The sequence below is a fragment of the Elephas maximus genome, chromosome 20, assembly GCF_024166365.1.
Source record: "Elephas maximus indicus isolate mEleMax1 chromosome 20, mEleMax1 primary haplotype, whole genome shotgun sequence".
Lineage (NCBI taxonomy): Eukaryota > Metazoa > Chordata > Mammalia > Proboscidea > Elephantidae > Elephas > Elephas maximus.
Genome location: NC_064838.1, coordinates 62,472,651 through 62,484,951, shown reverse-complemented (window position 1 = coordinate 62,484,951; position 12,301 = coordinate 62,472,651). Strand labels below are relative to the sequence as shown.

The window sequence follows — 12,301 nt, the reverse complement described above, 5'->3', positions numbered from 1 at the left end:
TTCCCCAGCAGGACTCCTCCTCTTCCAGAAATAAATATTTATATGTTACTAATACCATGATCCTTTCAGTCACTTAAGTTAAACTCAAGTTAAATGCTTGAATTATATCTGACTCCCTTGGTTTTCCATATTTGGCTATTCAAGCCTATGGATTCTAGATGAGATTACCAAGGGAAAGAGGATAAAGACAAGAACAACAGGATGCTAAACTGGATTTTTTTCTTTCATTTAAATTTCCACAGCAATTATCCTAGTTTAGACTCTCAAGGATTACCTAAACCTCTGTTATAGACTAAATTATGTCCACCAAAAATACGTGTTATATATCCTAACCTCTATGCCTGTGCTGAGGAGCCCTGGTGGTGCAGTGGTTAAGTGCTCAGCTGCTAACTGAATGGTCGGTGATTTGAACTCACCAGCTGCTCAGCAGGAGAAAGATATGGCAGTCTGCTTCCCTAAAGATTACACCCTTGAAAACCCTACTGGGGGCAGTTCTACTCAGGCCCATAGGGTCGCTATCAGTTGGAATAGGTTGTCTTTATTATGTTAATGAGGTAGGATTAGTATAGGGTGTATCTTGAGTTAATCTCTTTTGAGCAGAGCCAACAAAGACAGAAAGCCTTCCCCTTCGGTTGGCACCCTGAATTTGGACTTCTAGTCTCCTAAACTGTGAGAAAATAAATTTCTGTTTGTTAAAGCCATATACCTGTGGTATTTCTGTTACAGCAGCACTAGATGACTAAGACAGAATTTGGTACTGGATCAGTGGGTTGCTGCCCTAACAGCTACCTACAATGTGGACATGGTTTTGGAATTGGGTAATGGGTAGAGGCTGGAAGAGTTTTAAGGTGTCTAATAGTAAAAGCCTAGATTGTCTTGAAGAGACTGTTGGTATAATTATGGACATCAAAAGCAATTCTCCTCAGGGTTCAGAAGGAAGAGAGGAGAGCTATAGAGAAAGTCTCTACTGCCTTAGAGAATACCTACGGCACCAGCAACAAAATGCTGCTAGAAATGTGGACGTTTAAATGTGCTTCTGGTGAAGCTTTAAAAGAAAATGATGAACATGAGACTGGACAATGAAGAAAGGGTGATGCTTTTTATGTGGTGACAAAGAACTTCTCTGAATTATGTTCAGATGTTTGGTGGAAGGTAGAATTTTTTTTTTTTTAACTTTTACTGAGCTTCAAGTGAATGTTTACAAATCAAGTCAGACTGTCACATATAAGTTTATGTACACCTTACTCCATTCTCCCACTTGCTCTCCCCCTAATGAGTCAGCCTTTCCAGTCTCTCCTTTCGTGACAATTTTGCCAGCTTCCAGCTCTCTCTACCCTACCATCCCCCCTCCAGACAGGAGATGCCAACACAGTCTCAAGTGACCACTTGATATAATTAGCTCACTCTTCATCAGCATCTCTCTCCTACCCACTGTCCAGTCCCTTCCATGTCTGATGAGTTGTCTTCGGGGATGGTTCCTGTCCTGTGCTAACAGAAGGTTTGGGGACCATGACCGCCAGGATTCCTCTAGTCTCAGTCAGACCATTAAGTCTGGTCTTTTTGTGAGAGTTTGGGATCTGCATTCCACTGATCTCCTGCTCCCTCAGGGGTTCTCTGTTGTGCTCCCTGTCAGGGTAGTCATCAGTTGGGACTGGGCACCAACTAGTTCTTCTGGTCTCAGGATGATGTAGGTCTCTGGTTCACGTGGCCCTTTCTGTCTCTTGGGCTCTTAGTTGTCGTGTGACCTTAGTGTTCTTCATTCTCCTTTGCTCCAGGTGGGTTGAGACCAATTGATGCATCTTAGATGGCCGCTTGTTAGCATTTAAGACCCAAGACGCCACATTTCAAAGTGGGATGCAGAATGTTTTCATAATGGAATTATTTTGCCAATTGACTTAGAAGTTCCCTTAAACCATGGTCCCCAAACCCCCGCCCTTGCTCCGCTGACCTTTGAAGCATTCAGTTTATCCTGGAATCTTCTTTGCTTTTGGTCCAGTCCAGTTGAGCTGACCTTCCATGTATTGAGTATTGTCCTTCCCTTCACCTAAAGTAGTTCTTATCTACTAACTAATCAGTAAAAAACCCTCTCCCACCCTCTTTCCCTCCCTGCCTCATAACCACAAAAGTATGTGTTCTTCTCAGTTTATACTATTTCTCAAAATCTTATAATAGTGGTCTTATACAATATTTGTCCTTTTGCCTCTGACTAATTTCGCTCAGCATAATGCCTTCCAGGTTCCTCCAGGAAGGCAGAATTTTTAAGTTATGAATTTGGATATCTGCCTAAGGAGATTTCTAAGCAAGATCTTAAAGGGGTCATGTGGTTTCTCCTTGCTGCTTATAGTAAAATGCAAGAGGAAAAGAGATGGACTTAAAAATGAACTGTGCAAAATGAAAACAGAACTTAAAGATCTGGAAAATTCCACTATACAAACTAAGGACATGGGTCCTAGAATGTTCACCAAGGACGTGGCTACACAATCTTCTGTTAAAGAGATTAAGCCTGTGACTGATGGATCTAACCAACTACTACAGCAGAAAACTCATCAGCTTAGGCTGAAGGGGAAAGAGAAACATATAAAGGAAAGAACACTGTCTACCTCTTGGAATTCTACAGGTAGGAAACAGGCCAAAGGAGCTACATCTGTTGTCCTCCAAGAAAAGAAAAGCACCATCCCTGGAGCAGCTTGGAGATCAGCAGAACTGCTGGAAGGAGCATGGGAAGCAGGGCCTTATTGGTTTCAAAGGGTGGGGCCATGGTCTCCTGGATCTCAAGGGGGTAGGGCTACAGTCTCCCAGGTTTCAAAGAGTCAGATCTTCGCAACTCATTTCCTAAGATAGCCTCCAAAATGAGTTCCTTACTTCCAGCCTCCCTCTGCCTACTCCAGTTTATCCAACAAACCTCCCAAAAATACAGACCTGATCATATATTCAGAAGCTACTGAATTCTGCCAGAACAATCACTCCAACTTATAAAACACTCAAATGAATAAGTGAAGAAACTTGAATTATATTTGTCAATCCCTATACCCAACCTATATGTCTAGCTTCTGATTTTTAGTATTTTCTGTTTCTGAGAAATCTCTCTTTTCTTCTTATAAATACACGCACATAATGTCTATAAGACAAGAACTAAAAATAAATACATATATAAATAAATAAAAGCTGCAATACTATTGTCATACAGAAAACAAAACAGTAATTCCTTAGTATCAAATATTCAGTCAGAATTCAAATTTTCCCATTGTCTCAAATCTCTTCGACCACTGGATTATTTGAATGAAGATCCAAACAAGGTTCAGATATTGCATCTAGTTGATACATCTCTTAAATGTCTTTTAATCTATAAGGTCCCTCATTGTCTTTCTTTGTTTTCCTCTTGCAATTTACTTGTTAAAGAAACTGGGTCCTGTGTCTTAGAGTATTTTCAACATTCTGGATTTTGCTGGTTGTATCCCCACATCATTTAGAATATGTTCCTGTTCTTTGTATGTCCTGTAAGCTGGCAGTTGGATCTAGAGTCTTTTCATTTTCAGGTTCAGTTTTTGGTCATGAATATGTCATATATAGTGTTATACACTTTAAGGGTCATCTCAAATGATACTTCTCCCAAAAAGCTCAAATTGTCTTTCTTCCTTATCTTCCAAAACAAACAAAAAACCTGGACGTTCTCTTTCCTTCTTTTGACTCTTGATGACAACATTCACCAGAAGTGGCTACTTACCATCTATCATCTGTACCCCTCCTATCCCCAACTTGACTAAGAAACTCCTCAAATCTCAACAACAGTCTTAATCAGACTTTGTAACCAGTGGAGTCTCTGGCATATTTTCCTAACTAGAGCAAACTTGTATTAGATACCATCTGGACTGAATTTCTTTTCTTTCTTTTTTTTTTTTTTTGGTGGGGGGTGGGGCGGGGATGGTTTCAAGTGTATAGAAACCTATGATTCAAGTCGCGTCTTTATTGCTCTTCCAAAGGTGATATAAACGGTTGGAAATAATACTTCAAGAAGATACTCTTACTATCAACATTTTATTTACACCTCATGGTAAATGTTTAATCTACTTTAGATTATTTTCCTAATTCCTTAGATGACTAATGTGAAGAGTAAAAAAAAGTAGTACACTGTAATTCTAAATCAAGATTAGTTGTTCATTAAAAAGAAAAAAATTGAAAATAATTGTTCAAGAAATCAGGCAGAGGGTTTGAATGAGGAAATAATGGGGCTACTTAAATGTAGCTCCTTTCTACAGTTGTTTTAAAGGTTAACACTGTGGTCTAATAATTTATATTCTTCCTTTAAGAGAAAAATTCTGCCAGCCTACTGAACCTGATTATACAGATTACAAAGCATAACCATGCATAACTAAGCATAAACCAAATGTTTCTAATTAGTACCAGAGTATACACCATTTTAAAGAATTTATACAACTCTTACAAAAGAAAAACAATGGATTAAAAATCCAAACACTGCTATCAACTAAGGTGATGGTGACTGTTTCTTGGAGACTCTTTAAAAATATGCTTGCTTCTAACTGGGTTATTTTTCTTTGCATCTAATCATTGACTGAATTAATCTTTCATTGTTAAGTATGTTGTTAAAATCAGTAGCTGCTGATAAAGATACATACTGCACTAACAAAAGCCGAAAATCATACAGAAACGTGAGAAAAGTTTTGGGGGTTTTGTTTTTGTTTTGTCACCTTAACTAAAAGTAAGGCTAGGAAAACTGACCCATTGTCACTGGATGGCACTGCAATTAACAGCAGCATTCTCATACCCACCCCCCTTTGACGTGTTCCTTGTATTTTCCAGTCTCTTTCTTTCCCACAACTTCTCCTTTCATTCCCTTTTCCCTAAGTCTAACTCCCCAGCCTGTACTGTGGGCACTTTTGTAGATGCTGTATAACCTTCCAGTGTTACTCATGGATTAAAAAAAAAATTTCCTGACACCTAGCAAAGTAACAAATACAGTAAAACCTGTGAAAGCCAGAACCTCTGTGAGGTGGAAACTTGTCAGAGAAGGAAAACTTACTGGGAGTTTATGAGGCAAAATCCTTAATAGAGAGTGACAGAAACGTGGTAACCACCCTGTCAAGGGCAGAAAACTCGTGACACCCAGAAAAAAAAGGCAGTCCTGTCAAGTTCTAGCTTTCACTGTAAATGCATTACAGGTAGCCCCCGACTTACGGTGTATTTGAATTACGGTGAACGGCACACTTAGAACTGCCTGTGTGTGTTTGTACGTGTGCACGCTTGTGCTTTTTAACACCTTATTTTTAGTAATATGTTGCCGCTGATGTTATCATTCTCACATGTTCACTTGCAGTTGTTCAGTTTTATGATCTACTGTTCAAAGCATGCTGAATTTATAAGGATACTGACCACATAAGGCAATAATAATGAAAACTAAAAAAAAAGAAAAATGACGTATTCTACTTAAGCCAAAACTGACTTATGACGGAGTTGTCAGAATGGAACCCTGTCATATACTGGGGACTACCTGTAGTGACTGGAAAAGATCTATCACCAACAACTGCTTTTTCTCTAAACGATAAAGTAGGAAAAACAAAACAAAAACTAAAACCCACAATCTTATTCAATTAATGAAGAGTTACTCAGATATCTTCAACAGATAGTTGCTTTTATCGGTCACTAACATCATTCTCACCATCAGTGTCTTCAATACGCTGGTTAATATGTTATGCCCCCAACACCACGGTAAGTGATCTACATGCATTATTTCATTTAATTCTCACAATAATCCTATGAAGTAGTTTTTGACAAATGAAGAAACAAAAGAACAGGGAGTTAAGTAATTTGCCTGTGGACATACTACAAACTAGTGACAGAGCTGGGATTGAGCCTAGAGCTTTTTAACTCTTAGCTTCTTGGCTAGAGTGTTACTTCCTTAATCTCTTGTGGCTTTATAACTTTGATCTAAGGGGGTTTACTATTAATTCATTCATTAAACATCTGAGTTTTACTAAATACCTGGCATTATACTAGGCAACAGGATGAAAAGTCAAATCTAGAACAGACTACACATAAAATCACAAAAGCACTAATAATAGTTGAATGCATTTAACACAACCTACAAATGCTAATTATAAATCAGTCTGAATGTAACCGCTGAAAAGATTTCTACAGTACTAAAGACCATTAAAAATGGTTACTTTTGTGTGAGGAGTGTTCATTACTCATTCACCTCCCCTCTCATCTCTCTATGTTCACACAAAGGCCCCCACAATTACATTTTTTTCAGTGTCAGTAACAACACTCTGGAAACTCTGGTGGCACAGTGGTTAAGTACTATGGCTGCTAGCCAAGAGGTCGGCAGTTCGAATCTACCAGGTGCTCCTTGGAAACTCTATGGGGCAGTTCTACTCTGTCCTATAGGGTCGCTATGAGTCGGAATCGACTAGATAGCAGTGGGTTTTGGTTTTAACAACATTTTGTATAATAACTGTACTGTACTTCTGAGAAGAGTTGTAAATGCTGCTTCCAAGATGAGATTTCCTTCCGGACTGTGAAAACATCAACTTATATTTATTATTATGACACTAGAGAAACATATGCCTCATCAACACCATAGGTGACCTGAGAAGGGTGCAGATCAGTGGGAGTCCTGGGAACTATGACCACACTTGAGTACAGGTTGGCAACTGCTGCCTGGGTCGGCAATCCTCAGAGTCTCCCCGGTTGTGGAATCAGATCAAAGGTGGCTCAAAGAGCCATGTGATCACAAATATCCATGGGGAAGAAAAGAGAATACCAGGATGCCCAGACTAAAGAATCCTGAGAGAATGTGGGTAATCTCTTTGCTAACCACTCTCCGTCCCCATTACTGTACAACTAGGCCAGCAGCAGGGTCATGCAGGGTGAAACTAAGGCTTCTACACATACCCTCAAAGCTCAGGGTCTGGACTGAGAGATCCCTTAACAGCCCTACCAGAAGCCCAGGCACTCCTCCACAGAGAAACTTCCACAGGCTGCTCCTGCTGCTCTGATCCCAGAGAGCTGCCCCAGTGCCAGTCCCCCACTACCATCATGTTCAAACTACTGGGCTGATGTACATGCCAACCATTCTTATGTGTCATCAGGCAAGGTATAAGAGATGAAATGCTGTAAAACTTACAGATTTATTAATAAGCCACCCCAAGGCACTTTATTTAAAAAGCATTTCTATAAATGGTGATTTATTTTCTACCCATTTCATTCTAAATTACATATCAAGAAACAAATGTATTTCCTTTTTATAAGTGAGACAAGTGAAAGAGTTCATTACATGCACCTTTTATCTTAGCCCCACCTGAGATTTCTCAGCTCAACATTTCTAGAAGAGTGTTTTAAGAACCTGAGGATATTTACTGGAGAATGAGGACCCCAGAAAATGAGGAAGTTTATAAGTGCTACCATATGATAACAGAGCAAACAGGAGATCCTTTCAAGAAAGTTAATATTTTCACCTTTTCCTAGTTTATGTTAAAAGTGGTAATAAGCTCCTATCAGAGACACCATAGTAAACAAAAAACATAGCTGCATGTCATACTCTACCTACTTACTGCTCTGCCCTTACAAAAGTAACCTTAATTGTTCCAAATAATTCTACAGTTTAAATACTTTCATTTGAAACACTGGACACCAACATCAACACTTTAAATTTTAGTCCCTACTATGTTACAGAGCCTATCTTAACCACTTAACTAAAACTTAACACTTCACATAAAACATGAAACTGATTTTGTGGCAAAGGGTGAATCTGATGCCCTGTTTAAAATATTATAAAAGCAAGTGAAAGTACCTTTTAATAGAGACACTTTAGCAATGGGTTCATTTAGGTCTTGCTCATCCATTTGGGCGTCTACATAGGGAAAAAAAGATAATTACAGATAGTACTCAGATCTACCAGCAAACTATCATTATCAAAACAAATAATTGGAATTTATACAGCTACTCTATTTAGATAATTGGAAGAATTTTTAACAAAACACCCCAAGATTCAATAGAGTGACTTGATAAATAGAAGCGCTGCTTCTTCAGCAAACACAAACTTTGAAATTCTCACCCATATTGATCTGGGCACCTAAACTGCTTGGTTGGTCACCGTAACATCTGCAGATCCGTAAACGTGAGGTGAAAACTCACCTGTAGTGTCGTCACTGCTTTTTTCCTTGCTTGGACTCAGGGTATCTGATAAATCAGACTCCTTTGCTCTTGCCTGGTTTTCTACGAAGAAAAAAATAAACATAAACTCTCATTACAATTAAACATCTTATAGCAATAAACCTCTGCTTCAGGCTATGAGTGCTCAAAATCTGCCGGCAACCAAAGTACTTTTGAAATTAACTGAGTCACTGAATCTCTTCTTCACCACCCTAGTCCAAACTGAAATGCTAGTTATGACGCATACAACAAACATAACTCGTATTAAATTCTAATGTGGATCCTGTCTGCTGTGCAGAGGGCTTGGGCTTTTGTTCAAGGCTATCCACTTGCCAACTGGGAACAAAAATGAAGCCAGCTTTGCTAAAGTATTCAGAGAACTACAACAAATACAGCAAAATTCATAAGACAGTGTCGACAGTGTATGAAGATAAGGAAGGAAAATGGCTCTGATATTGAAAAACAATAGCCAGAAGTCTGCTTTAGTAATATCTGTACTTATATATAATAAAACTACAAAGCTCACAATTATTGGTTTTCAAGTGCCATTTAAAGCTAAAAAACTAACAGCCTTTAATTTCTAAAGAAAATATGACTGTACCTGAACCAAACTGAGAAAAACTTAACAATTAAGAAAAGTTTTAAAATTATTTGCAAGTGGTATACTGCCTGATTCAATGAAGTTAAAAAAGACTTCCTAGGCACAGATTTCAACTAACTGTCCTCAGAATTAATAACTGTAGGTCCAGCAGTTTGTTGAAGATGACTGGCAACAAGTTGGGCCCTGGGTCCTCATCTGTAATGGTGCATGTGTGTGCACTATGGCACGCATTAAGACCGTGTTACGGATTGAACTGTGTCCCCCAAAAGTGTCTGTCAACTTGGCTAGACCATGAGCCCCAGTATTGTGTGGCTGTCTACCATTTTGTGATCTGACATGATTATCCTATGTGTTGTAAATCCTACCTCTATGACGTTAATGAGGCAGGATTAGAGGTAGTTATGTTAATGAGGCAGGACACAATCTACAGGATTAGGTTGTATTTTGAGTTAATCTCTTCTGAGACATAAAATAGAGAAGAAAGCAGAGAGGAGAGGGACCTCAGACCACCAGGAAAGAAGCTCCAGGACTGGAGCTTGTCATTTGTACCTAGGGTCCCTGTGCTGAGAAGCTCCTACACCTCGGGGAAGATTGATGACAAGGACCTTCTCCCAGAACCAACAGAGAGAGAAAGCCTTCCCCTGGAGCTGGAGCCCTGAATTCAGACCTCTAGCTTCCTAGACTGTGACAGGATAAATCTCTCTTTGTTAAAGCCATCCACTTGTGGTATGTGTTATAGCTGTACTCAATGACTACGACAGACAGCATTCACAGAGATGGTCATTTCTCTGACCATACTCCAACAGTATCTCCCCACTCTCCACAAGGCTTCAGCCAAGCTTTATACCCCAGAATTTAGCCATACTCTGGATCCTGTATTTTTTCCCACATGAGCTCTGCTTCAGTCAGGCTAACCTTTTTACAGGGCTGGTACATGCCAGCTCATTATGGCCTGCAATTCTTTCCTTGATTTGATATTTCTCTAACCTCGAAGTCCATTCTCTCTACTTGGTCTATTCATTCTGCAAGATACAGCTTAAGCCCATCACCTTTAAGAAAGTCTTTATTTCTCCAGTATGCTGCTCCTTTTTACTGCATCTTCTCTGTGCCATATGTTTTTGCCATTAATCATGCTTTATAACATTTTTTTTTTGTGTGTGTGTGTATATACATCTTATTTCCTTAATGAACAAGGGCATGATTTTTTTAAAAAAAATGTAACGTTATGTACTTGACTGTGCTGTTTGTGGCAATATGCATCAAAATTTAAAATATGCATACCCACTTCTAGTACTTTTCCTAATGAAATGACAGACTGCTCACTGCAATATGGTTCGTTATTAGAAAAAAAAAAAAATATATATATATATACACACACACACACAAAAAACAACCCATTGCTGTTGAGTCAGTTTCAGCTCATAGTGAGCCTACAGGACAGAGCAGAACTGCCCCATAGGGTTTCTAAGGAGTGGCTGGTGGATTCAAACTGCTGATCTTTTGGTTAGTAACCAAGCTCTTAACCACAAACCACACACACACACAAATTTTCAAAATATACTTACTACTATTAAATATAAATAGTCTGTTAAATAACAATATATATGCAATATACATACTATGATACCGTTTGGATTAAAAACAGTTATTCATTTAGCTACGCATTTTTAGTTGTATGTATTTATTTAAGGTCTAGAGTATCTACAGTGGAGATGTCTGTGGTTATTTCTGGAGGTACAGACATGAGGGACATTTACTTTCTAATATTACATTCCAAACCCACGGCCGTTGAGTTGATGCTGACTCATAGCAACCCTAGAAGACAGAGTAGAACTGCCCCATAGGGTTTCCATGGAGTGGCTGGCGGATTTGAACTGCTAACCTTTTGGTTAGCAGCCAAGCTGTTAACCACTGTACCACCAGGGCTCTCATCAGCCATTAGAGAAATGCACATCAAAACTACAATGGTATATTATCGTACTCCTGCTAAAATGGCACTGATCAAAAAAAAAAAAAAAAACCAGAAAACAACAAATGTTGGCAAGGATATAGGGAAACTGGAACCCTTATTTTCACCACTGGTGGGAATGTTAAATGGTACAACCACTACAGAAAACAGTATGGTGCTTCCTCAAAAAACTAAAAAAAGAACTGCCTTATGTTTCAGCAATCCCACTCCTAAGTGTATACCCTAGAGACCTAACAGAAGTGACTCAAAAAGACATGTGCGCACCTGCGTTCATTGCAGCACTATTCACAATAGCAAAAAGGTGGAAATAACCCAAATGCCCATCAACAGATGAATGGATAAACAAAACGTGTTACATACATACAATGTAATACTACGCAGCCACAAAGAATAATGATGAGTTCTCAAGCATAACATGGATGAATCTGGAGGACATCACACTGAGTGAAATAAGGCAATCACAAAAGGAAAAATATTGCATGATCTCAATTTTTTACAAAAAGGCAAGAATAGGTATGTATACAGACACTAGTGATCATTGGTAGATACCAGGGAAAGGAGAGGAGTGGAGAGAGAATCACTCTCTAGATAGCAGATACTTGTTACTTTTGGGGATGGAAAAGGTAAAACTGAATGTGGGTGAAGTGTACACAACTTGACCAAGGTAAATGATATTACTAAGAAGTTCATAAGAATAAGGGACGTTTTTAGTAAATACTACACGATATACAATTTTGCAACAACAGCAACAACAATCAAAAAATGTGTGTGGTTACATATGTAGGTATGTATGCATATATGTGTATAGGAGGTACATGTGTGTATATACATGTGCATGTATAGGTATCTACAGGCATACTATCTATATACGTATGTGCATGCTGCATATATTATGTATATAAATGCATATTTTTAGTTTTGAGTTATATGTGCATGTATATATATATGTATATATATATAAAAAAAACACATAGGAGGCACAGTTTCGGATACTTCTTAGACATAACCAAACACCTCATGGGATTGGTTTACTGGGTTTGAAAGCTTAAGACCATAGTCTCATGGGACAACTTGGTCAACTGGCATAATATAGTTTATAAAGTTTATGTTCTAAATCCTAGTTTGGTGAGTAGCATTTGGGGTCTTAAAAAGCTTGTGAGCTGCCATCTAAGATACAACTATTGGTCTCTAAGCATTTGGAGCAAAAGAGAAAGAATTAAACCAAAGATTCAAAGATCAAACTAGTCTACAGGTTTAAGAGCCTATATAAGCCACTGCTTCATCTACCCTGAGACCAGAACTAGATGGTACCCAGCTACCACTACTGACCAGACCATTCTGATCGATGACACGAGATAGACCCTGATCGAATGGGAGAAAAATGTAGAACAAAACTCAAATTCATAAAAAGTCCAGGCTTACCGGACCAGTTGAGACTAAAGGAACCCCTGAGACTATCACCCTGACATACCCTTTAAACTTCAAACTAAAACTACTCCTGGAGGTCACATTTCAGCTAAATAACAGATTGGTTTATAAAATAAACAATATCACCCAGGTGT

At 38.7% G+C, this 12,301-nt stretch overlaps 1 protein-coding gene across 32 annotated transcripts in view; it reads right to left on the bottom strand.

Moving 5' to 3' along the window:
- Positions 1-12,301, bottom strand: part of SLMAP (sarcolemma associated protein) — a 159,005-nt gene that overhangs the window by 20,819 nt on the left and 125,885 nt on the right. For all 32 annotated transcript variants that reach the window (XM_049863520.1, XM_049863538.1, XM_049863528.1 and 29 more), the window contains 2 exons: positions 8,152-8,232; positions 7,808-7,867 (listed from right to left, as the gene is read on the bottom strand). In XM_049863520.1, coding sequence (XP_049719477.1) covers positions 7,808-7,867; positions 8,152-8,232 — 141 coding nt within the window. The remainder of the gene's footprint in view (positions 1-7,807; positions 7,868-8,151; positions 8,233-12,301) is intronic.